Source organism: Tiliqua scincoides, chromosome 11 (genome assembly GCF_035046505.1).
Source record: "Tiliqua scincoides isolate rTilSci1 chromosome 11, rTilSci1.hap2, whole genome shotgun sequence".
Lineage (NCBI taxonomy): Eukaryota > Metazoa > Chordata > Lepidosauria > Squamata > Scincidae > Tiliqua > Tiliqua scincoides.
In genome coordinates, this window is record NC_089831.1 from 26,899,346 (window position 1) to 26,927,114 (window position 27,769).

General features: G+C 48.2%; 1 protein-coding gene across 1 annotated transcript in view; it reads right to left on the bottom strand.

Moving 5' to 3' along the window:
* Positions 1 to 22,156, bottom strand: part of CADM1 (cell adhesion molecule 1) — a 246,255-nt gene extending 224,099 nt beyond the window's left edge. The window contains exon 1 of the mRNA XM_066639174.1: positions 22,036 to 22,156. Within this exon, the coding sequence (XP_066495271.1) occupies positions 22,036 to 22,156 (121 nt within the window). The remainder of the gene's footprint in view (positions 1 to 22,035) is intronic.
* Between the last annotated feature and the right edge of the window lie 5,613 nt (positions 22,157 to 27,769).

Here is a 27,769-nt window from a genome sequence, read left to right on the forward strand (position 1 = left end):
AAATCCTACGGCATCATTTCAACACAAAGTTCCATTTTCAGATTTTATTAAGTCGGCAGGAAGACAGACAACCCTGCCATATTTATTCAGCTGGCCTTCTATCTCAGTCCATCTATGGAGTGAAAAGGGGTGGCCAACCTCCTGGGCAAAGGTACAAACAGTCACAGAAGAATCAGCAGGACACACAAGCCAAAGCAGAAGATGAGCACCACACAGTCTCCTAGTCACCTCCTTTGTGTTAATGCACACAACCACATATTTCAGAGAGCGCAAGTCAGGGAACAACGGGGGTGCTGACAGTTCAGAATTACTAACTGGCAGGTCAAGGAAAGCCTAAAGCACTCCAGCTGATTCTCTACAGAACTCAGACCAGCAGTTCTTGCCTTCATATTTAATGAAATATTTTTGTATTAGCAACTTTAAATGAATCTCCTTAAAGTGGGAACGAAACCCTCTCTAAGTGACATATGAGAAGGGTGGCCGGGAGTGGCCACAGGTGCCAGGCCACGGGGGGATGCCCAAGAGGCTGCCCCAAGATGGCAATGGCAATGACCCTGGCTGCAGCCACAAGAGAAGCAACAGAAGAGCAGCTCCAGTTCATACCAGCTGCCAAGGTGAAGAGAAGGGGCAAGGCCGGGTGCTTGAGAGGTTGCACCTATCCCCAAGAAGGGCATCTTCCAAGAAGCCCTCTACTGCCAGTTATATATAAATATACAAACTTACAAAGTGAGAGAGATAATGTGTATATAGTTCAGTAAAAGAAAATGTTCACTGCCAGCGCTTCTTCTTTGACCATTATTATGATTTGTCATGGGGTGCCAAAATTTATGGGCCTGGGTGGCAAATGACCTTGGTGCACCACTGCCCTCGCTATTGGAACTGCTCCAAGTAGGGGACAGGATTAATCATTAACACATAGTGTAGTCAAACAAGTGTCTTCTAACACATGCTATGGCCACGATTAACAGATGAAAGCCTGAATTTTAACATGAGCTTTCTTCTGCATCGCATAGTTGTAACTTGTCTACCTGCTCACTGCTTTTGATCACACACACACACACACACACACACACACACCACCCCCAGCAGACGCTTAGGCTACACAAAACCACGCCTTTCAAATAATTCTCCATCATGAATCAGTGGGCACTGCTGTGCTGTTTTTTAATCCATCAAAACAGTTAATCTACTAAATTAAGCTTTCGACTCAGCTGAGAACCAGAGTTCTCAACCAGTGTTTATAGAGATGCTTCATGAGCCTCTAAAAATACACAGCAATGATGAAATATTAGAAGCCTTGAGAGACTTTGGTGGGAGACAAATTCCAAACACTCCACAGTAAATATTAATGAAAGAAACCCAAAATAGCCCAGAAGTTTAAAGGGGCATAATTAGCAGCATGCACACAGAGAAGTGTGAGCACCAAGGGATACAACACTTTATACATCCCATCTAGAACAGGCCTGTCGACTCTTCTGTCAAGGTGGGCACAGCAATTACAAGACCCACAAACTTCCCTCCACATGCAAATTTGAACTGAGCAACAGATCGGGCCAGAGACTTAAACATATAATCAAGTAAAAACAAAGGTTGCCTACTCTGCAACACTGGGAAGAAAATCAGATTAAGGTCGTTTAGCTCTCTCTCACACACACACACACACACACACACACCCCTCCGATGACATTAACAGACTTAGTAAGATTCCCACCATGTTCACCCTTGTGTAAATTGAGATTTATTATGCAGTGGTGCATTCAGAACTCTCCTGGGCCCATTTAAAAGCCGCATCATTGGTTCAGCAATAAATCCTCCTTTTTATTAGATCCAAACCATATTCCTCCATTACAATACATGAGTCACCCACAAGGATTTGCCAGCTCCATCCCCAACACTGGGAATCATTTTCAAAAATCAACTTTGCACAAGGAGACAAAAGCTCCAGCAATTTGCTGTGGTCTGGGAGGGGCCTCTATTTGTGGCAGCTGTTTGTCATGTGATGGCATTTGCCGACACTGGCCCCTTGGGTGCCTCACTCCAGGGATGACCCTTTGGGAAGGATAGCAGTGGCATGGTGGAGGCAAGACCAGAACAAACCGTGGTACCCTGGGGAGGAGTGGAGATCTGGGCATGTAGAAATGTTACAGAACTTTGTTTCCCACACTATGGCCAGTCGCTATTGACCTGAGAACCAGAGTTGGCTGGCTGGAGACAGCCAGGTTTCATTTAATACACACACTTTTGGATGGCATGGTGGCTCACTGCAGCTACCAACACAGTGTAAAAGATGCAAAGGGTTCTAAAAGTAGATCTGTCTACAAGCTGATCATTTACGTGTATTGATCAGTATTGAGTGCTTAGAACAGCCCTAGGACTGGCAGGGACAGCCTCACCTCTAGGATTTTTCTCCTGCTTTGAGACCATTTCTGTTCTGGTTATTTAACTGGTTTTGGCATTTTATGAAAGCTGAAATGGAACTGAAAGGCCACCTGGGAGTAAATAAATCTGTTATCTCTCCGCTTTTTAAAATGCAGGAGTCAATCATGTCACGCTTGTAGCTACCTTTGCTTCCAGGCCAGGGTTCAGAACACCTTACAGGAGACGGGCTGCTCTCCAAAAGCCAGGCAAACAGGCCCAAGCTTGCCTGTCTCGTCTAACCTGTTCTGCACTATGCTCCATCCACTCCACAGCTGTAGTGCTCGGGACACCACCTTTTCTCTCAGACCCGGGACTCTCCAACTTCAACTGTCTGTGGGGCAGACCAGAGCTATGAAGCGGCCACAAGACAGTTGCCAGCCAAGCCATCCCTGCATTTCAAGCTGGGATCAGGCATGGTTCCTTCCCCTTGCGAACAGCAAAAGGGAGAGGTTTTTTGATAGCTGAAGAGAAGGATCTCCAAGGGGCTGTTTTTTCCACTGCGACAATACAAGTCTCTATGTGCTCTCTTTCACACAGACTTCCCAGGCACTAAGTTGGTTACTCATTTAACCAGCTTTCTCCTGGAGAAACATGAACCTGCAGTCTTCACACTGCATCATGTTCCTTACAACATTTGCAAAACAAACCCGCTTCTTAAGCTCAGGTGCAAAGCAGGCTTCAAATGAGATGCACAAAAACCTCCTGGACACACAGATGCCTTGGTCCCCCAAGACAGCCACACAACTCATCCCACCCCTTGCTAGCATTCAGCCAAACGTAACATCTGGCAGGTAATAAGTTTTTTAATACTAAACTAAATGTATACATTCCATTTAAAAGATAATGTGAAGCCACTGAAGGTATTCAAGAACTTTAAATCAGCCTAAAAGTGATTACTATGGACAGAGCTCATGAGGCCCAGCTTAGGTGGCACATTAACCTGGCAGTCCAAACTATTTAAAAGGAGTGATGTTTCTTCTGCCTTTCATTCACTTAAAGCGCCAAGAGGAAAAAGCAAGGGGAGGAGAAGTCCTGGGTGGGCAGAAGGTGGATGACATGGAAAGGGCAGGAGGTCTGGTCTAGAGGGTAGAGCCTCCATTTGCCTGAAGATTAACATCCACAAGGTCGCCAGTTCGAGGCCACCGGCACTGTGCGACCTTGAAGCAGCTGGCAAGCTGCAGCTGAGCTGTTCCATCTGCTCGGAGCGTGGGAGGATGGAGGCCAGAATGTTAAACCAGATCGGAGTGTAACACCTTGAATGTAGTGGTTCTTGAAAGAAAGAACCTTCTTTCAATTTGTAAAAATCCCTGCGTGGATTTAATAAGCCTGCCTGTGTAAACCGCCTTGAATAAAGTCTTGAATAAAGACCAAGAAAGGCAGTATATAAATACTGTATATTATTATCATCAACTTTCCCACCACGGAGTCCAGGACAATATGAAAAACCATGACTCAGGATGGTCAAGGACAAAATATTTCCAGTTTTGGCAGAGAGGAAATTAAGGGGTTTCTGATGCTAAATAAAATGGGAAACATGACAGGTCTGATGTAAAGACCTCCTGCTAGATCCCCAGTTCTACTATGGAAATCTAACAGAAAGGGTGAGGTTAATATATTCCACCCAACCTCATCAAAGGCAGAAACAAGATTGGCAGGTGTGAACCATCTTGGAAAAAATGGAACAGGGAGGAGGAAGAGGCACAAAGTGTGCTGGGCAATTAGGAGGCCACAGGTAGCCTCCATATCTCCAGTTGGAACAGAGCCAAAACATCTCCCACTAACAAGTAGCTGAGCCATGATACTGTTGGCCAAACCCTGAAGAGCTCCTGTCAGTCAAGTCCAAAAATGGAGGGTCATTTGTCCAATACGGTATCAGGTCAACTCTAACAAGCATCCCCAATTACAGCAGTTGGGGAAGGCCTCTGCTCAGGACACTGGAGAAACAGGCTTGAAGCCTGCTGCCAATCAGGATGGAAGCAGGGAGTGAGCTGGTGCACTGGCAAGTCACAACATGTGGATGCTGCCGTACAACTTCTGCATCCTTCGACTGTCTTATTGCTGGCAGTGCGCCAACCAAGGTTAGCCAACTCGCCCAGAGTTACCAATAACTGCTGCCCAGAGCCTCCCCGGCTTCCTCTCTCACCCCACACTCAACCTGCCAAACCTACAAACTGCTCACTGTGGCTTTAGTGGAAACTCTTTGGAGGAAGCCCTGAAGTTAAAAGGCAGGCCAACTTCCTTCGCAGCAGGAGCCGAGCTGCACTTTCACTACTGAACTACAGATCAAACTCCCCCACGCACCAATTAGATTCCAGACCCCCACTGATTAATATGCGCCAGGGACTCATGCACCACTTTCCTGGCCTCTGCCCAGCAGGCCAAAAAAATCGGGTGGCACAAAGCAAGCGGTTCATCTGCCTACTGAGCCGCGAGTTGCTGCTGAAAGTGACCTAGATTTCCTGGTGCCACAAAGAGGGATTTCTGCAACGGGAAGCTCCCCAAGGATGTCTCGTCACCCTCGTCTTCCCACCCCACTCAAAGTAAGCAGTCCCAGCCCAACTGTTCCTCAAGCAGGCTGGCAAAGACGACATTCGCCCACCAAACATTAACAGCTCTGATGTTTGTGGATAAGCTGCCTACTTAACTTTGTAACCTCAAGAATACTAATTAGACAGTTCTCAAAATGTGATAATTACATGGAATGACACTGGCACCATATATCAATATTAAGCAGTACTATGAAATTTGGAGGCTGCCTCTTCTCCTCCCCCTCCCCCCACCACCTTCGCTTTTAATTAAGGCCTGGAAAAAAGATGCAGGCATGCACACCGCATTCCAAAGATATGCTGACACATGCAGAAGACGACCACATTGCATTTCACGACAGAACAGCTTGCATCATTGACTTTTCTTGCTTCCACTTCAAGTAGCCAAAAGAATAAAGCATTCCCTTGTGCTGAAGAGAACAGATTGACAACAAAGTCCATTTGCCACAATTAAAATTATGTAATTTAGGTAGAAGAGCACATATTTGCTTATTTAGCAAACTGTTTTAATGCACAAGAAATGCTATGGATTTTTCTTACTTGCGTTTAAAATTATGTTCTAAAACGAGTGGGGATGAATAACTGGGACTAGCATCAGAAAACCAGGAGAGATGGGAATGTGTATATCCAAATATACTGCTAGAGATACTACCTGGAGCCCCGAACCAAATCCCTCTGGGGTCTGGAGCTGCCGCCTGCACACTGGCTATGTATACAACACCACCACTCCTGCAGACCCAAATGGAGTCCTTGATGTCATGTAGGGTTCGGTGTTGCTCCCGCCCAAAGAGAGAGCGCCCACATCCCCCCAACATGACTCCACATCTCAAAATGGCCCTGGCTATCATCAGAAACTGCTCCCAAATACATAAGGTGGTTTAAGTGCTCCAAAGAGTGGTGATTGCTACCTAGTCTTCCATTTTACACATTGTACCTTCAGGTGGGCAGCAACACAGGATAATGATGCCGTGAACAGTCTGCAGTACACCCCCTCGCCGCCCCGCCCCCCCCAATAAAACTCTCAGGTGTTCATTTTACAGCTAGATCAAGCTGCCATTTTTCACCTTGGCTGCTGCAATAAAAGTTGAGCAGATGTTCTTCATGCTGCATTGTATTTCAAAGCAACTAACAAAATGGAGTACAATGTTTAATTGTCCATCTACCCTTTTTTCAGGAATTAGTCACCACAACCCATCTAAAAATCACCATATCTAACTCGATAGTGGCCCTGGCACACCTTTCCTAAAATGCAGTCCTTCAGCTAGGCTGTGTCCTACTAACTCATGCCATTTCAGATTAGGTCCTATACAACCCACACTCCATACTTGCACCACATTGTGTGGCAGTGGAGTTGAGGGAGGTGAACTAGGGACCTCCCAAGTCCACTCCAACTCTTAACACTATGGTTTTAGGTGGACACCACAGCCAACGGCATCAGGAGCTGTACTGCATTTTGTAAGCTCTGCTTGAGGAAGACTTTATGTCATAGGGCCGGTTTTCCCAAAGACCAACTAGAGCAAGCATTCCTTGAAGGAGACCATGGGGGCAGGGGGAATTAATACTTGTGAGATGGATAGAACTGCGCAAAGGAAAAGCCATTTTATTGCACTCATTAGGCAGTGCCTTTTTTAACCAACGCCATCTACCTAGCTTACTGTCAAATTCTTCAGCAGCCCACTTTGCTAAATAGATGCTCGCTTGAAGCAAAGCTGCCAGACAAGTGCTTAATGCAGCTTGTGCGGCCGTGGCCCCAGCCAGTCTACAACAGCCACCAAGAACGAGCACCTGACATCACTTGGCGCTGCAGGAAAACTACAGAAATATTTGCCATTCTTGTGAGAAACCTGGGCCAGGTGAGCCGAGTTAATCTGCTCCTAATGCTTACGTAAACACAGTCGTGGATCCCAGAGACGCTGTAGCTGAGCAGCTGAGAGGGAAACACTGACAAGGCACTGGGCGAGAAGAAAACTAGGCTGACAGTCGACATGCCTCCAGCAGGCATTAGGAGAAGGTCAAATAAATAGGAGACATTTAAGAAGAAGCTGTGACTGCCTGCAAAAACAGAGACCCTCCAGGAACGCTTATTAGCTCCTTCCTCCCCCAGTCCTACTGAGTCAGTCGCAGCCATTTCTTCTCCCAGTCAAACGCTGCATGTAATTTGGATTCAAGACACTCAAGTCTCAGATCCTGCCTTCCCCATTTTGCTCTCTAAACTGGGATTAAGTAACCAATATGACATTTACCACAAGACAGACAAGCACCCCGACTCCTCCCGCCCTCTCGTTTTGAGACACAGCAACTGCAAGACAGTTGGGGTGATTTATTTGCAAGCCACCGCTTCCCCCATTCGGGCCAATGAAAAATATCCACAGTCTCATTCGTTGCACAACCAAAGGTGACCCCTCCTTTGGAATGAATGAACCAGCCCTTCCAAGCACACACTGCACTCTGCATTGCATAACGTCCTTTGCATATTCTTCACATCGCAGAATGTTAAACCCAAGTCCAGCAACTGCTGTCATAAAATGACAGCATGAAACATTAACAGCCAAGGGAGAGCAGAGAAAGCATTGCTTTAAAAGCCATATGATGTTCAAGGTCAATGCCCCATTCATCGGGCCTCAGCAGTGGAGGATTCAGGAGGCTGGTAAAAGCTGCCCTGGAGACCACAGCAGAAGAACCCAGCAGCAGTCATGCTGACACCCCACCCTGCATTTGCACATAAACCCCCATGATGTTTCATGGGAGGAGGAGTGGAAGAAGAGTGCTTTTATATGAAATAGTAAGATCTATCCATTCACAGTAACAACTTCTCCATAAAACATTTTCAAGCTGTATCGCAATGTGGATCCTCTGCTCATAGCTGAAACCTTCCCTGACCTCTACATGCAGGGGTCAGACAGAGAGCACCAAGCAACCCATTAGCATGGGGGATAGAGGAAAGATTGCAGTATCGTGTTTGTAGTTCTACAACAACCAAAAAGGTGTATTTCCACAACAGATTCTGCACAAACCCCTATATCTTCACATAATTTTACTTCAAATCTTACGTCAAAGAGGTTTTACGTGCAGTTATTCACCTTCAAAACATGGAGAGAAAAAAGTCACAGGAGTGCAAGGACAATTTGTTTTCTGCACACTTTTTTCTTTAAGCAAAAAGCCTCAACATTTAGCAGCCACTAACTTTGGAGATTAATAGCAAACATGTTTTAAAGGTGCTCTCACACAGTGAGAAGGGCTGCACTGCAGGCTCATTTACAAGACAGAAATGCAACAACAAGCAGTTTCTCATGCTTAATCCGATAACTCTGATGTATCATGCGAGGCTGTCTACTCCAGCTCATATTTCTATTTTTGAACGGAGAAAGCAGCCGCTTCCAAGTTTAATCGCTGTGAATTTCTTCCAGGCTTCCTCATACAAAGGGGGGAATTTTAGGGGCCTGACAACTGAAAGGGAGAAGGGTCACTTAATTTTTTATTAGAAAAACTGAGCATCTTGCATCCTCTGAAGAGAGACATATCATAAAGATAGATGCCTGCCAATACTAGGCAGAGCTAACTTGCCAACTTGTGGTATGTTTAGCAATCTTTTATGTATTTGACTTGGCTGCTCCCTCCCACAGTGCCAGGTAAAACTCTTTCCCACTCCAGTTGCACAGTGCCAGGACCACCTGTGCTGGAATTCTGGCTGGATAGAGACCATCACCCTCCAAAGACAAGCAGCAAGGTGCATAGCTAGGCAACACTCTGTTGCAGGACAGTCTCTTCTTACGTTGAGTTAGCCCCTCCAATTCTGGGCACCCTCCTCTGAGGACGAGGCAATTTCAGGCATGCCTTCCAAGCTTTGCAACTCCCTCCCTGCAAGAGGCCCAGTTGGCTCCCTCTTTCCAAAATTTGGGAAAGACTTTTGGTTCACACAGATGTGGCTGAGCTCCTCCCCTTGTTGATACAGGTCACCTTTTCTGTGCATTTCTCTCATGCCATTTTGATGAACAGGACATGAAGTGCCTTAGGATGTGGAATGGTGGCTCAAAAGCACCCAGGTAACTAAATACCCCAAACAAGTCAGGAGGAAAATACACAGACATGTTCTGAAGGCCTCAGCTGACATTTTTATACAGCAATACCTTGACTTTCATCACTCTGCACTTTCAGCTGTTATCAATTATAATCACATTTTAAATTTCATCTGTGTGCTTTCTTCTTTTGTCTGATTTCATCCAATATTCAACATGCATGACATCAATGTTATGTTTATTTCTCCTTTTATTTCTATTTAATTAGATTTTGCCCACATTTGCATGTGTTATATTGTTATTTACATTTTTTGCAAGGCAAAATACATTTGTGAGCTAAATAAGACTCTGCTTTGACCTTCATCCATGCTCTGGCCCCTAACCAGATGAAATGCAAGGTACTGCTGTATGGATGAATTGCCCTTGTTGCTCTGAACTTTCTAATTTTATTGCCTTGCGTGCTTATTGACATGATTGAATTACTTCAATGTGGATATGTTATTGAAATGTGATTTTTTAATAAGGTATGTTGCTAATGAAATGTTCTGATCCATTAACATGAACTTGGGATTTTTAATTGAGTTTTCATCTGCTATTGTCCCTTTATAATAGACCATGTTGTCTCTCTCTCTCTCTCTCTCGTTTCCACAACAGGATACAAATATTAAATAAAACCAAACCAAAAGGAAACAGGGTAACTGCCAAGCTGCATGAGTGGTTTTGGACAAAGGGCAACAGGGAGACTAGCAAAAAGTGACACACAACAGGCTGGGTTCCAGCAGCAGGAGAGCACACAGCAGGCAAGACGTGGGTTCCTTCCACAAGCTACACAATGCTCTTAAGCAGAACTCTTAAACAGACCCTACTAATTTACAACTGCTTTAAACATGACATTAAAGGTAACACACACCTACGGCTGTTCACCATGAAGGATACACATGAACTTCACATTCAAGAAACAAACCAAGGAATTAAGCAGGCTTTCCCTGAAATCTTGAAAATTCCTGCCCCAAGTTAGGGCTTGTGTTACTCTTTCAATTAAGATTCTGCCTCTGTATTTATACAAAAGAGGAACAGGAACAACTTGCAAGTTTTAATACATTTTGTGTGAGAACAGTTTGTCACACTCAGTAGAGGCCTTTGTGTCCTTTCAGTCTGGCAAGAGACCAAACTAAGGAGCTTAGTTGGGCCAAAACCTCCAGTCTGCACTGTCAAAACAAGACACCCCTCAAGTGCCAAGGCGTCCACCATCCCCAACAAGTGCAGGTACTGAATTATCCTTTGACAGCTGATATGTTACTCTCATTTTAAATGCTTGCATCCCCAAAGTGATGAAACCCTGACCACAAGAAGGAACTCTCCTGTCATCATGAAAGCCAGCCTGGGAATCCATGTGATACTTTAGAAACACACACACACACACACACACACACACACACACACCTCAAAACTGCAGTGTAATGTGACCACAATGGTTAACATAAACAGTTGTGCTCAGAGTGAGAATCTTTCATGCACGCCCCACTAAGGGGTGCCTCATTTACATTGGAATCAGTTAATTTGTACCTCCAATTAAAGTACTGAAATACAGGGTTACAAATACAGTGTGTGGGAATTAATCAAGTGGACTTATTCTGCATAACTTTATTCTGAATCAACACATTGCTACATTATCCTCAAAAACATCCTCAAGTGTGCAAGTCATCACACAAGCCCTGGCCAGCCCAACCTACAGACGTACTTTGGGGCCAATCTCAAAAGGTGACCTGGTATTCCCCAGCCCGTCACTGACCAAGGGACACTTTGTTCTTATTAAACACTGGGATCCTTCTTCATTATTACATTAAAGGTGGTTTACGTCTATAAGCAGGCAAGAGTTAAAAGTTACCAAAAGGTCAGAGAGCACCCCTTCCCTGGATTTCACTTCACTCACCAAGGAGAGAGGCATGGCAAATTTCCCTCCTCCAGAAGAAATTGACTGGAAGGCAGCAAGGCCATAGAGATGCAGCAGGTACTCTCCACAGGAGTGGGAGCAAAAGAGTCTAATGTGTTCCTCACAGTACAAGTAGTACTTTTTTCCCCACAGCACACAGAAGTTTGGACCACCACCAAGACCCCATCAAATCCCCGACTTCCTTCAATCTGATTCCACAAAAGAGAACTTAAATATTTGCAGAAAGGCTACAGACATGGCCAATGTCCAGCTTCAAACACCTGCGCACCCCCCCCAAGGAAGAACAGCTGCAGCTTGTGCACACAGCACTGCTAAGTACTGCACGTGCCAGTGTGTTGGTCACACAGGTGAAGCCCTCCTCCTTCCAAGGGAAGTTCAACCTGTGAGTCACCACAGCAACTTCAAGCACAACAACATGAATCAGAATGTTTCACTTGAAGCACCCTGCAATTGAGATGGCCCTTAATTGCCACAGCACGACCTGCAGCAGGCAGAGGAACATCTCTTCTGTCCTTGCAAACAGTATTGAAAAAGTCAAGCTCAGACTGGGAGGAGAGGAGGACCCCACCTGCGTCAGAAGGCAGCTCACCTGTTGGGCAACAAGTGTTTTAAAGACATTTTCACCAGTTGCTTCAACTCGTCAAGGCACAGGCAGATGCGGCACAGAAAGAGGATGGAGAGGAATCAAAAGCCGCTTCCTAAGTGTGCCACTCCTTTTCAAGTGTAATGTCAACACAACCTGTGTGTTTACAAAGGTAAAGGGGGCAGTGTGAAAGCTTCCAATGACAGAGGTTTCCTGCATAGGTGAGAGCATAACCTGTGCTCCAACAGCTCCTCCAGGGCAGGTTACTCGAGACTCCTGAGAGAAAAATCAGAGCCTTGACCCACATGCACACAGAGCTGCCCAACTGTAAACTTCACAGAAACCAGACAAGCAGAGACCAGTTTTCAGCCTAGACCAGGGGTGCTCAAACTTTCAACTTTAGGGATGCTGGACCTTTAACAAGTGTATAGAAGAGAGAATTGCAGCAGGTGCAACTTGTCATCCCACAGATGACAAGCTGCACCTGCTGAAATTCTCGCTTCTATACACTTGTTAAAGGTCCAGCATCCCTAAAGTTGAAAGTTTGAGCACCCCTGGTCTAGACAGAACACAAATGGACAGCGGGTGCCCAGTGGACAGAACAGCCAAAAGCAGCCCTTGCCTCTGCACAGCAGTTTCTGAACCCTGGACTCCTACTGACATTATTTAGATCCCGGGTTAAAAGGAAAGAAATTCCAAGTCAGGATGTGGCAGGGAAGACAAAGAAGAGTGTTTCCTTGGGAATCTGGCTGGCCTCTGCAAGATGGAGGGGATATGAGTTTGGGGAAAGGCCTGAAAATGAACTCCACTTAGGGGCCTGCGAAACTTGGGCTTTTCAAGAACTGGCCATGATGGCAGGTAACCATCAACCTACTTGTGGGTCTCATCCTATGTGATTGTTGGGAACTAGGGGAAAGAGGTTTGTGTGCGGTGACATGGAGAGCCACACATTTTTCATTATACTGCCCACTGTTGGGTCCTCTGCTGCCTTCAGACGGCAAGGCAGTTTCATTGTCCCCATTCATCACTGTTCGAACAGAGGCTGTGGATTAAGGCACCAGAGATCCAGGCCAGGAAAAACACAAAAATCACATTTATGGGCACCTGGAGCCCCACTCATGGTCAAATATTGTTTTACTGAATAACTGAAGCTGTGACTTTATTTACTGACAACAGCAAGAGATCCCTGACAATAAGTAGTGTCTCAGAACCGCCCAGATGCCTGCCTGCAGCCAATAAAGACACAGAGGTACGAATCTGTCACTGCAGGCAACACTCCGGTCCAAGGGGGAAGCCAACTCCTGCATACCTCACTGATCAAGCTGATTCTTTGCTACTGTACAAAGGAATACGCGTCACCAAGTTCCGAAGGTCTTATTCCCAATACGCACAGATTGCCGCCCTCAGGAGAGTTTTATTTTTCATGGCAAATGTAAGGGCAAGTGGTTAGATTCACATTAAAATTCAATAAAACCCATGAATTCACATATTTAAGTGCTTGAGTGCAGAGTCAGAATTAAGGTTTCCTCATGCCTGTCTCAATCTGTGCACTCACTGGCAGTGCCCGTCTCCACTTTTGAACATCTCCATCCTACTTGATATAGAAACAGCCTTTAGCCTCACCTGGACAGTTTTTTCTCCCTGACAAAGGATGTAGCCTCAAAAAGAGAAAAAAAATCTAAAATTAAATTGGTCCAACAAGAAGTCATGTTAACCTAAATAATTTCTGAAATCTATCACACACCGATAGTCTGATTTCAGTATCAGACACTGAAATCAAGCTAGGATTCAACCTGGGTCCTCTGAGGATGTTGGTAAGGCGTTTCCTCTGCTCCTGCATGAGATTGTTCAGAAACTGTCAATTTTAAAGAAGTGCCAAATGGTTTCTCTCCCACCACCCCTCCAAGAGCTTTTTCTCATTTCCAGGATGTTGGATGTTCACAAGATAGGAACAAAGGAACTATTCAATGTCATGACAGCTAATCTGTACCTGAACCTTTCAAGTGATAACACAAACACAGCCAAGACATTTGTGACAAAATTGAGAGATTATGGGGGTAGCTCTGCAGTCTCAATTTTTCAAGTTAAGGATTTAGAGAAGCAGGTTGCTTTTATGCTCTCACAGCAAAATCCAGACTGTCCAGGATCATGACAGAAGCCTCAACACACCCACCAAGTTCAAGCCCTCTCCTCCAACGCTCCATCTCCCCAGCTTATCCAATCCCCTTCCTGCCAAGAGACTTGTTTAGCAAAGGTCTATGGAGGTGGTGGTCAGTTTTCCACCCTTCAGATGCAAAAGTCACAGAAAGGTCCTCAGAGCAGATTCTAGCAGAAGTTTTCATTTTGATTACACACCCAACTGAATCACTGAAAACATGAAAGTCTCACTTCCCAAAGAGAATAAATGGGGCATTTGCATCCACAGTACCACAGACATTCCCTTGAATGACAAAAAGAAAAAAATGCAAAATAAGTGCATCAGGCATCTAAAGAACACAAAATGCTCCTTCAGAAGGGTGCAATTAAAAAACCCTCTGAACTACACACCAAATTGCCCCATAGAGGATAGGAAAAAAACTGAGGGCCTCTGGAACAATCTTCCCAGTGATGCAAAACCTGCTTTGATGGAGAACTAGAAGTGTGTGGGGTGTAAGAAACAGACCTCACAAACATCACTCTTGCTTCCTTATTCTTACAATCAAAAATGTGCACAGGAGATAGATGTGCAAAGTAACAAACAACAGGCACAAACCTACACAGACATGGCAGCATTCAAAGATGCTGGCAGAACAGCAACAAATACAAAATTGATGAGCTCCTCAGGTTGGGCCTTCAAAGACAATTTTATGGAAAAAATAACAGATTTAAAAAAAATTCATCAAAAGAGCTGAATTCCAAGTTTAAGAGGTAGTTACTGTTAATGCATATATGTGCAAGCTTCCACCTTGACTCTTGCCAACACATTCATAACAGATGACACTTTTTACTACAGCAACACCTTGACTTTCATCCACTCAACTTTCATCGCTTTGCTCTTTCAGCTGTTTTCAATTATAAACACACTTCAAATTTCATCCATGTGCTTTCTTCTTTCGTCCAAATTCATCCAACCACCCATGACATTTGTTGACATTCTTATGCTGATTTTTATTTTTGTTTAAGTTTTGCACACATTTGTACATGTTATATAGTTATTTACATTTTTTGCCAGCCTAAATAAGCTTGCAAGTCAAATAGGGCTGTGCTTTGACATTTATTCATTTTCAGCTATGATTCCTAAACAGTCAAAAGTGCAAGGTATTGTTGTGTTTGTGCAATCAGCTTGAAGGCTGGGGTACCTTGATACGGGCACAGCTCAGCACTCCTTCATAGACCTCAGCAGTTAGGACCACTTTGCAGGTTGAAACACCACAACAAACATTTCCAGATCAACCAATTGCCCAAGCCTTACCTCTCCTAAGGACAGTATGGATCTAGTATCTCTAGCCAAAAATCAAGAGAAGTTTAAGAGTTGCATCTTCAGGTTTTCTTCAAGGGCTCCATCAGCAATATCTCCCACTAAGCACAGAATTAAGCCCAGCTAGTGCTGGACCCAAACACATGACAAAAGGAGCCAACTCCTTCAACCGTAGAGTCCCAAACAGTCAACTTTGTCAGCTATTTGGTACCGCCTGAAACATTCCAAAGAGACTTGGTCAAAGATGCAACTCATACTGTAGCTGTGCAACTGCCAAGCCAACAGTCACTGCAGCAAAGTGACAGCAACCGAGTCCAAAACACTGATTTGCACAACTTTAAAATCACAAGTCACACATTCAAAACTTCAGGGGTTGAGAGAGCCCTATGCAAGCAAGAGAGATGAGGCCTGAATTTTAAAGATACTCAGGTGAATTCTGGAAGCTGACGCCGGCATGCTCTTACCTACTTTGTTCAAAACGCCAAGGCACAGCCAAAGAACTGTAAAGGCACTTTAGATAGGTAAAATTATTGTGTTTCTACCGGCGAGTCAGCGCAAACCCCATCAACAAAGTGCACACAGTATATGCATAACACCAAGGAAATTACTAGGTAAGTCATTTCTGATGCACACAAACAGAATGGTAATAGCATTTAAATAGGCAGCCTTTGATGTGGAATAAAACAGCACGGCTGATTCAAGGCAAAATACATTTTATTAACTCTGACCAGACACACACATTGGGTTAGAGGCTGACCCCATCTCACACACACAGCACTGTCATTTAGTAATAGGGCAGAGACCACGTCTGCAGATTGCTGCCCTGGCAGAACGTATCATCTAGCCAGTCCTGCCCAAAGGGAGCGGGGGCAAGACTCCATCCGCTACTGAAGCAACAACAAAAAAATAAAGAATAAAAGGATGTCTGAGACAAGGCAGTTTGATGTTTACACAACCAAGCAGCCAGGAACAAAGCCAACACTGTGAGCCTCAAAACTACTGCATCTCAAACACTAGACACAAACTACGCCTGAATGCTGTTCAGTCACCAATGGTGCACCACCAGCTTCAGTAAGGCATTTAAAGATCATTTAGGCATCTGAGCAATGGTAACTACTACGGCAGAGAGGAGATTTTTCTGGAACTCAACACTACCAGCTCCGTACAACACTGAAACTCAGCAAACAGATCCACGGACACTGAAATCTTGCCATTAGTACATCACTGGTCCATTGCAAAAATCTATGCTCAGAACATTTACACAACCAACATGACCCCGGTGACATGTTCCTTTATCACTAGCCATATCAGGCTGTGAAGCCCCCCATCATCAGATCTGTACAAAGATACTGTTCACACATTTGCCCAGCAAAACAAGCAATCAAGAACTCTGAGCAGGTTTCACTGCTGGGTGCCATACAACCTTTACTTTGGCTTTATGATGTCCCTGCAGGGGCCAGTACGGTGCACTTAGTTGTCACACAAGTTTGTGAGCAAGGCCAGACATCACTGGCCAATGTAAGTTTTTTTTCAATTGCTGACCATTTAAATATACTTATCACAAAATGGCAGGAAAGTTACTCAGGAGCTATAATTATTTCACCAATCAAAGTTTATTTGCTGGCTGTGTGAACTCATTTTCTAGACCTCATGTGCCATCATGGAAATGCTCTTCCAGAATGTTCCTATCACAGCTATTAACACACTGCACAGAGTGGGCCTGTCATGTCAGAAGCAATGCTGACGCCACCCCCAAAAACCAATCACATAGGCAAGGTTCTTCTGCACCGCTACCTAAAAAGTTATTCTCTCTCAAGTACTGGATGAGAATCACCATGCTCTGTTAAACAGCACCTGTGTTCCACCCCAGTGGCGACTGCATTTTGATGCCACTTGGAGTCTTTCCTTTTTCAGCCTCGCAGGAGCATTGTGAAGTTTAACTGTAAAGCACAGAGATCTGCCGATGAAAGGTGCCACAGAAATGCATAGATTAAAGTTACCAGCTTTTTTTAAACCAAGTCTTAACATTACCTATCCCCATTACAATTACCCATGCTTGAATCATTTTTGTGCCGCAATTACAATAATCAAGAGTGTGCTTTGGAGCATGTAGTACTATTTCAGAAGCTCACCAGAAAGACACTACCTTACACAACTCCTGCAGAATGTGCTTGTGGAGCAAAGGCTACAACACCAGGGCCCATGATAACCAAAAGGTGGAGGAGAGAGAGCCAACAGAAAGCTCCTCGTTGTTGGAGCCCAGAAGATCTAGGCCTTCCAGTGCAGCTCAGTACAGAAAATGGCACTTGGTATAAGGAGATGCGAAGATGGGCAAAACCACCAACTACAGGAAAGAGCCCAAAGTGGTCGCCATTGTTACAACAGCTATTTGCTTTGAAGTTATTTCCCTGGCTTTACAAAATGTAGGTCAAGACCCCCCACGAAGCTGCTGTTTCCTTGGGATAAACGTGACACAACCCCGTTAAGGACCCTTCCAGATCAGGGACAAAAACAAGAGCAGAATCTCAAAGACAAAAGTTCCATCCATGGTCTTGTTAACAATGTTTTGACAACAGCGCTCTGTAGTGCAAAAAGGGAGGAGGGCACACCCGGTGCACACTTTCATCCCAGAGCACCTCCAGGGCGCACAGAGTCACTTTCGGCTAAGGCCAGTTCACAAATCCCTTCCAGGCTCAGAGTGGCAAATCTGCAGTTCAGCAACAGTTGTCTCTGTGTGGCGCTCCCCGACTGAAAGACGGCCACAGCTCTTCTGCGGCACAGCTCAGATCCTTCGTCTTCAACTCCTTGCTAGCACCAACACAAAGAGTGTTTTACCTCGCCTTCAAGTTCAGAGCAGCAACATACTGTGGTAGTTTACGCAAAGAGACTGGGTCTTTGTAGCATCTTACCATGCAACATTTTAAAAGCATTTATCTCCAGCTCCCATTATCTCTATTAACTGGGGTCCATTTAACAGGCTTAATATATTACAATAATCAATGTGCTTTTTAAAAAGAAAAAGTTTCTGTAAACGGCAGGATGAGGCATTAAAATTGATAGAACGATATTGTGTATTCATCACCACATCAGGGGAAAAGCAGCTTTTATTTTAGGGTGGTTATTGTTTAACGATCCAATTCTCCAGAACAAACCACTGAATGAAATGATATGCGAGCACCTAAATTGAAAAGTGCAAAAGCAAGAATACGAATGCCACACGCCCATCCAGCCAGAGTCCATTTGACTGTTGCATTCTTGATTACAAAAATTTCCAGCTGGGGGAGTTCAGGGGGGGTGAGAGAAGATAAGTCCATAAAAAGCAACGAAGACAGGAGAGCAATGGCAAAAATGGCCTCTGTGACTGAGCCTCCCATCACCTGGCACTGACCTCTGACAATTACCACACGAAAGTGACATCTCTATTTCTCCACCTTGTGACCAACGGCTCGGCCACCAGCAAGGGCTCAGCTCTCTGCTCTGCTCCTAGCAATCAGCTACCCAAGCTAAGCAAGAGGCATTTCTAAGGCACCAAGCCTTAGAACTGCCTTACAGAACAGGGGCTACTGAATGCCATTTTTCCGAAGAGTGAATGACCTTTCTCTCGGCCAGCGTTCGGCCTCAGGGCAACGGCACCCCTCTGGAGGGCATGACGTTCCGGCAGAAGGTTTGTAGAGCCGGCATAATGAACAGAAAGCAACAACAGTTTTTCCTTCTCTTCCCACCCCGTGAAGCCCTTTTCCAAGGGGGCCATTCTGCAGAACTTGATAAAGCATGTACAACATACATATGAATACCGCTCTTTGTTCCAGAGAGCTGCCAGGGCTTTTATTCCCCACCGTTCTCGTATTAGTTAAATTCAAAGGATCGCTCAATGGCTCTGTTGTTCGTCCAAAATGTCCCCGGCAAATAATGCTAGATGCTCTTGTCACACAAGTCAGTAAATGAGGCCTTGTAAGTCTCCAGTGACACACTGTAAATATAAAGTGGCGTTAATGAGGGGATATTTTATCAATGCAATCAGACACAACGGCAATCCCTCCCACAGCATCACATTCATTGGAAGGTGGGGGAGGGGGAGAATGCAACAATGAAGAGGCAGGACTTTGCAGAACCCCAACCATCCAAGTCAAGTTGAGGCTAAGATGACTTGCCTCGGCACTGCCCAAGTTACTTCAAATCCACTCCATTTCTGCCTTTGATTTTTTAGAAGCCTGAAGTACAAGAACTCCACTGCCAGTTTAGCATTGGATTGTCCTATTTTACTCCACACACAAGCCTTTCAGGGCTGGCCACCCCATTCAATCATTCACAAATGCAGAAAAGGACCTGTTCTTGACAACAGCAGTCAAGCAGCGCCAAAAGAACAGCCCTGAACCATAAGCAGAAAAGCCACCCTGGCGCTTGGCTCTGAAACCAACAACAGGTTTCCAGCACAAAGTTCCGGCCTAAGATGCATCACCAGTTTGCAAGAGGAGGCCACATTGCTTCAGACAACAGGCGCATGACTCAAGCCTCAATTAGAGTAGCTTTCCGCTACTTCAACGAGTATCCTACGACGTGGGTGGACAAGAAATAAAACCGCCGCAGATGCACCAACCAATTGCTGTTTGGTTCAAAATGTCGCTGGGAAAAACCAGCATCAGGCCGTAAGATATGTAAGAGAAAAGGAGCTGCTGCCATGGGAACAGCAACAGAATTTCCCTGTAGCTCTGACATGGACCGTTGCGCCCAGTCTCTCTTCTGCAAAGTAAACACACAAACACACACACTTTGCAAGACGCTTCATATCTACAGAGACAAACTTAAAGACCTGCTGGGCTGCCACGTTTCCCAACCAAGGCATCCAGTATTTGGTTCCCCCTAGTTTGCTTGTTCCCGTTTGCCGACGCAAGACGTGCCGCTCCCCAGTCAGCCTCTGTATCTCCAAGCTGATCCAGGATGTACAACAGTTCTTACACACCAGTGGCACAGGCTCACATGCGAAGGGCTGGCTCTTTGGGGATGGGGATATACCTTCCGAGGCATATTTTATTTAGCACATCTGAACTCAAGACATCTGCAAGACGGAAACTACTGAATCTGGGGGCTCCCATACAAACCTACAAAACTTCACTTCAATCAAGGGTTTTGCCATTCGCAGCCTGGAGGAGGGAGAGGGAAAGGCAGAAGAAATCCCTATTTATTCATCCAAGTCCACGATTTGTATATCAAACAAACAGAACAGAGGAAAAAATAAGGCATGAGTAATGGGAGCTTTGCACAGAGAAGGAACCACAAGGGCTCAATCTCTCCCTTCCCATTTACTCCACTGCATGTTACTTACAGAAATTCTATGGGGGGGAAGCGGAGACAAGACTGAGGAAATGCCTAGAATCAATTGAGGGAGGGTTACAAAGAGCACATTGCAGTCGAAAGCAGGGATGCAGGCTCCATTTGCTGCAGAAGTGGGGGGGCTCCACCCCACCCACACTTGTTGCTGGTGGTGCCACTCTGCTAGCTTCCAGAGTGGAGCTGCAACATCAAACTGCTCCCTCCCTCCCTCCCCTCCCACTATTCTTTCCAGGGAAGAAAGGAAAGGCGCAGGTGAAAGAGACCAGCACAGGGGGCTCCTGGAAGCAGAGCAAAGAGCTCAGAACAGATTCCTCCTCTGCCTCTCTTGCTCTCCTTTGTTATTGAAAGCAAACACTGCCCTCTTCTTTCCCAAGCCAGGTTCTGCTGCTGCCACCACTGCCTCTGCCAGGGAAGGGGAAAAGCCTTTGCAATGAGATGTTGGACAGGGATACTGGGAAGAGAGAGAAGGCGCGAAGGGGGCAGAGATGGGGCTGCGCTTTTGCCCCCCAAGTTTGGCATTTGCAGAAGCACAACCACTGCGACACATGGATACAGACTCTCACTCTCTCTCTCTCTCTCTCTCTCTCTCTCTCACACACACACACACACACACGTCCCCCCCCCCCACCACCACAATTCTTCCCCTGCCTGCACTGCAAGACCGGAGCAGGGAATGCTAAGAGGAGCCTCCAGGAGGGCCACATGCCAAACCTGACAGCCAGAGTCTGAGCCTCCTGGCAACTGTGGCAGGCTGGGTACGAGGGGGAGCTCCCCTCCTTGTTCGCAGGTGCGCAGGCACAGGCGTGTGGAGGTGCCCGGTGGCCCCTGTCCTCCACTCCCCATGTGTCCATGGGAAGCTGGGAGAGAGGGGGGTACAAAGGGGGAAGGGGCTTCTGCAAACTATGGGGGAGTTCAATGGATGCAGGTGCCCCACAACTCCCATCCGGAGCGCAGAGCAAAGCAGGCAGGCTGGGGGGGGGGGCTGGTCTTGACCAGAGCAGAGGGGATCGGAGTCAGGTGGGGATCATGGGGGGAGAACCACTGCTGGTCGTGGTTCCCCCCTACCCAGAGAGGCTGCAGTCCGGAGAGCCCCACCGAAGACAACAGAGACACTCCCGAGCAGACAAACAGGACTGTGTTGCAAAGGGAATGAGGCTGCAGCCCTGTCCACACTTTCCTGGAAGGCAGCCCCACTGGACTCAATAGGGCTCACTCCCGAGCAGACAGGGGGTTGTACCCTAAGAAAGGGACTCGGGGAGCAGCAGCCCATCCATGGGGGGGCTACCTGGGGGGCACCGGGACAGGCGGGGGCTGCAAAGGGGGCACCTCTGGGGGCAGCAGCTGTCAAGTGGGGACTGGGGTGGGCTGCTGGCCTTGGGGCGAGAGGAGGGGGCAGGCCGGGGGGCTGCGCAGGGGGTCCGGTTCAGGGCTGGGGGCAGGCTGATCCGCCCGGTTGGGGGGCCACGAGCCAGGCTGGGGGCGCTGAGGAGGAGGCAGCAGGGGGGCCCCGAGGGGGCTCCGCCTGCGGGGGTCTGGGGGCGCTCAGGCAGCAGCGGGGGGCCTGAGGGGGCCGCGCTGAGGGGGGCTGGCAGAAGCGGGCGCGGGCAGGAGGGGGGCTGCGCCGAGGGCAGCAGCGGGGGGCCTGAGGAGCGGGGGGCGCGCTGGGGGGGCCTGGCCCGGCCGAGGGGCTGAGGAATAGCGGGGTCCGGGGGGCGGGGGTCCGGCCCTACCTGTGGGGAGCAGCGAGGCGGCGGCGGCGGCCAGCAGCAGCAGGAGGGCGGGCGAGGGCGCGGCGGGCAGCGGCGTCGGGGCTGCGGCGGCCCCGCTCGGGCTGCGGCTCCGCCCGGCCATCTCCGGCACCTGCTCGGCGTCTCTGGCGGCGGCGGCGCCTCAGCCTGCAGCGCGAGCTCCAGCGCCGGCGCCTAATGAGATGCGCGCGTCACGGCTTGGGGCGGGGCCTCGCGCGCCGGCCACGCCCTCCCGCCACGCCCTGCCCAATGGGGAGCCGCGGAGCGCCGGGGGCGCGGCCTCGGGGAGGGGGCGTGGCCGGGGGTGACTGACGGGCGGACCGGAGCTGGCCACGCCCCCTGCTTTCCTCCTCCCGCCTTCCCGGGGTCAGAGCGCGACTGGGGAGGTTGGTGCGGCTCGGTGGCGTAGCTGGTGGGGGGAATACTCAGGCTGGCAGGGAGGTGGGCGAGCGACCCCTCCCTTCGGAGCCATTCCCGACGGCGGGGGGGGGGGGCAAAACGGAGCCGTACCGGGCCGCTCGCCCACCTCCTGCCAGGCTGAGTTTTCGCCCCCCCTCCAGCTACGCCACCGGCGCGGCTCCCCTGAAGACGGCCGCGCAGGGCTGGAGCCCGGCTGGGTCTGCTCGACTGTGTTGGCTCCCCCGGGGGGGGGGCTCCATTCTACAACCCCTGAGCATGTGCAGAGTGCGCAGGGATTGCAGCAGGAAAAGTAGCAGCTCAAGACTCTTCCTCTGCAGCGCGCCCTTCACCTGGCCAGAACAAGGACTTCCCCTCCTCCCCATCTGGGGGTAGATGGGCTGCCCCCATCTCCCCCCAAATAAAAACTAGTGGGGAGGACTTCTGTCTCCTGCAGGGCTCCCCCCCTCACACCACATGCACACACACACCCTTGTTGCTCTGCCCTGCCCAGAACACCCGCATGTAGAAATGTAGCAGTCAAGCTTTTCCATCCCAGGGCATTATAGGCAGGGGAACCAGAACCAGGAGACATCCACTCCAGCTGAGTGTCAGGAGAGTTAGAACAGACGATTTCTTTACCCGGCATGTGATTGGTCTGTATATCTTTGCCACAGTGTGTGGGGAAGGCATATGGCCTGAACTGCCTTTAAAAGGGGCTTGTACAAATTCCTGGAGGGAAACATTTCTTTAACCAGTGTAATTATTCTGTGGAACTCCTTGCCACAGGACTTGGGGATGGCATCTGGCCTGAATGCCTTTAAAAGGGGATTGGACAGATTAATGGAGGAAAAGCCCATCACGGGTTACAAGCCATGATGGGTATGTGCCTGCAATTAGTCTGTGGAACTCCTTGCCACAGGATGTGGGGATGCCATCTGGCCTGGATGCCTTTTAAAGGGGATTGGACAAATTTCTGGAGGAAAACTCCATCACTGGTTGCAAACTGTGATGGACATGTACAACCTCCTGGTTTTAAAAGTAGGCTACCTCAGAATGCCAGATGCTAGGGAGGGCACCAGTATGCCGGTCTCTTGTCTTGTGTGCTCCCTGAGGCATCTGGTTGGCTACCCAGAGATACAGGAAGCTGGACTAGATGGACCTTTGGCCTGATCCAGTCAGGCTTTTCTTATGTTACCAGATGCAAAGGGGGACAGAGTGCCTCCACCTTTAACCATTGTACAGAAGAGGGAGTTATGGCAGATGCAGCTTTTTAAACCTTCCATGTTGAGCTGCACCCTCCAAAATGCCCTCTTCTATGCAGTGGTTCAAGGTAGAGGCACTCTGTCCCCCTTTGCATCTGGTCACCCTAATTATAGCGAACACACCTGCTAAATGTGTTTGCCTTGTGCTGAAAATCTTGGCAACCTTCACCACCTGTGCCCTGCATGGGGTCCTCCTCAAAGCCCTGCCAGCGAACCCCAGAAAATTCCAGTGTCTCCCCCCCCCCAGCATTCCCTTACTGGAGCGCGAGGCCCACTGAAGCCAGTGTGACTTGCACAGTGTAGGAGAGAGAGGGAGAAGGGAGAGCCAACGTTGTTGGCTGTAAGTGGAAGATAAACCATTTTTTAAATCAAATGTACTTTCGGTCAATGGAGCTTTTCATTCCATTTACAGGTGGGAGAAAACATAAGAGCCTGTTTAAAGTGTCATTTGCAACAAGGGTAGGTCCTCCATCCGTCTCCTTTTAACAGTGGTTTTGACAGAATCTAAGCTTATTATGTGATTTCATAACACAAAATGAGGGAAGTCAAGCCCAGATCCTAAGCAAGGAAAGAAACACAAAACAAATGGCAGAAACTGAGAAAGGGAAGGAGACGCTTGGAAACCAAAACCCAAAGAGAATACAAAGCCCACAAATCTTTTCTCTCTCTCTTGCCAAGTCCTGCAGCCCAGGCTCTTTCTTCTCATTGCTGAGAGTTTGTAAAGTGCACTGTGCTTTAACAATGAATGAGAGAAAGAATGGTCTCTGCCCCATGGGGCTTACATCAAGAACCACTGTGGGCAGGCACTGGTCATGTTTTAAATTGCAGAGCAAGAATGTGTGCTCAGGACAGGCAGAAGAGGGAAGGCAGAATTAAACTCACATTAATTAAGGCTATGATGGGCTGGATGTGAACTGACAATGAGGCTTATACCAGATAATCCCGATCGCCCAATTGAAGGGGTGATCGGAGTTTGTTTGGCCTGGCTTGGTACACAAGAGTCTCCTCCCAATGGGGAGGGGAAGGGGGTTGGGGCTGGCAGCTAGGCGGGCCTTTTAAAAGGCGCTAGACGCAGCCCTCTTCCTCCTTTGCACGGGGGTTTGCCAAGATGGGGCCAGCTGCTGCCCGTGATGATGGAGTTCCTGAATGTGAACCCCCCACTGGATGTTTTGGTGCTCCACCTGGGCGAGAATGACCTATGCAGCGTGTCCGGTCTGGCTCTGATGAACAGAGCTTGCGAGGACATCACCACCCTTATGGGCTGGCTGCCTGGTACCACCCTAGTCTGGTCGGATCTCTTGCAGCGTCGTGTATGGCGGGGGGCCTTCTGCTGCGCTAAGGTTGAAAGGACCCGCAGGAGAATCACCAACAGCATTGGCCGCTTTGTGTCCCATGCTGGTGGCAGGGTGGTAATGCATCCTGCGATAGTGTTCTCGCTACCTTACTTGTACAGGGGCGACGGTGTTCATTTGTTTGAGGAAGGTGCAGACATCTTTCTTACGGACCTGCAGGACGGCCTTAAGGCGCTTCTCCCCTGGTTGGGAGCGGGGGGGGGTCAAGCGCTAGGCTGACCCCTCCTTGTGGCAGGTGGTGCGGGCTAGGAGGCGTGAATGGGACTTTGGGCATGCACCTTCAGGAAACATAGGCAGGGTGGAACCCAATTTCAGTCCTCAGGGGCTCGGTGGCACGAGGACGTAGACGGGGCCCTGGCCGGGACCGCGGGGCACACCTCAGAGGCTCAGCGTCTCGAGGTGGCACAGCCCACGGTCCGGCTGCCTTCCCCTTAAGGGACAGGCATGGATGAGATGCGCTGCCCAACAATGGGGCGCAACTTGGAGTCGGGTGCATGCCTGCCTGGGGGCAGAGGTGTTCTGGTACCACCCAGAGGTCCCGCCTCCACACCACAGGGAGCTTTCGCTGCCTCGGATGCTGCAGGTCTCAGCCTCCTCTTCTGCTGTAACTGCTAAATAAAGTGGCCCTTTCTCCCATATCTGTTGTCTCGAGTGTTCATTGGACAGTGCGGAAACAATAAGAACAGCGGATCCTGCATTCAGAGTTCAGGATGTTCTTGATGGAGTAATGCTCCTCCCTCCCTCCCTCTTAAAGAGCAGGTGGGTAGCTTGGGAGTGCCCGCTGGCCAAGCTGCTAGAGGGACAGGGGCAGATGTGGCCAGGAGGGTTTGGTCCATTTCCCCCCAGTGCACCAGCAATGAACCTTGCTCAGGAAAGTAGATCTGACCATGGCCTTTCAGCCCCTGGTCACCTTTCATTTGCACTGTGGGACATGCGGTGCTCTACGTAGAGCTGCCCTTGAAATGGATCCAGAAACTGCAGCTCATACAGATTGCTGATGGGAGTGCCACTTAGTGGGGCAGAGCCTGTGGCTCTGCAGAAATTGCACAGGCTTCCCATTGGTTTATGGGTCAAATTCAAGGTACTGGTCATTTCCTTTAAACCTCATTATGGTGAGGACCATCAGTACTTTAAGGACCATCTTCTGCCGCATAAGACTACTCACTCATGAAGATCTTCCAAAACAAATGAAAAATATTTATTCATTTTCATGCTGACTCCTTATTGTGCACTCCTGTGCTAGGATTTCTCAAGCTGGATCAGCCAATCAGACCAGCTATTGGGCATCAAACAGTCTTCGCCAGTCCAGTCTGGACAGGCTGGCTCTGCAAGTGGGTTTAAAGTCAGAACATGGACACAGATGAAGTCTTTGGAAAAGACAGGAGGCCAGCATGGAAAGTGCTGGCATGCCTTGGGTTGGGTACTGCAGTGACTGCCTTTGCTGGAACAGTGGGGTGAACGAATTATGTCAGTCCTGAGCATTCAGTCTCCAGGGGGAAGCCAAAGCAAAGCAGAGGTGAGAAACAAGCTGTTTATATCCTTGGCTTTGCAAACAGTTCATCAACCAGCAGAGTCTACGAGGTCTGCTGGAGACTGGCCAGGAGTGAACCCATGATCCTGGTCTACCTCCATCTTCCTCTGCTGTAGAACACAAAGCGATAGCAAAGCTGTTGGTGGGATCCAGGGCAGGCTGCTGGAGGACGCCATGTGATTGATGCTGATTAATTAAGTAGCACACGTGCCAAGGAGACTGCATCTGCAAAGATGTCCAGTTGAATTTTATAGCAGCAGAACCTCTGTGATTAATTTCTGAAGATCATCATGTCCGTCAATACTTCACGGGTTCTGCATGTGTGCAATGCTTCCTTGGCACCTGGTGGGAGATTTTGTTCTGCACCGTTGCCCGGAGTTCAACTCTTCTGGTGTTTCCTTTTCCAACTGAGTTTGATCAAGGGGACTCACTGCACTGGGTAGCCTCACTCCGGGAGCAGCTCTTGCACAGAGGCCAGAAGACAGCCACATGGACCTCTTTGCCCCTTCAAGTCAATCCTATGCATGTTTTACTCAGAAGTAAATCCTACTTAGTTTAAGAGGATTTACTCCCAGATACGTGGACAATAAGAGTGTGCTCTTGCATATAAGAACATAAGAACATAAGAACAGCCCCACTGGATCAGGCCATAGGCCCATCTAGTCCAGCTTCCTGTATCTCACAGCGGCCCACCAAATGCCCCAGGGAGCACACCAGATATCAAGAGACCTCGTCCTGGTGCTCTCCCCTACATCTGGCATTCTGACTTAACCCATTCCTAAAATCAGGAGGTTGCGCATACACATCATGGCTTGTACCCCATAATGGATTTTTCCTCCAGAAACTCGTCCAATCCCCTTTTAAAGGCGTCTAGGCTAGACGCCAGCACCACATCCTGTGGCAAGGAGTTCCACAGACTGACCACGCGCTGAGTAAAGAAATATTTTCTTTTGTCTGTCCTAACCCGCCCAACACTCAATTTTAGTGGATGTCCGCTGGTTCTGGTATTATGTGAGAGTGTAAAGAGCATCTCCCTATCCACTCTGTCCATCCCCTGCATAATTTTGTATGTCTCAATCATGTCCCCCCTCAAGCGTCTCTTTTCTAGGCTGCAGAGGCCCAAACGCCGTAGCCTTTCCTCATAAGGAAGGTGCCCCAGCCCCGTAATCAGC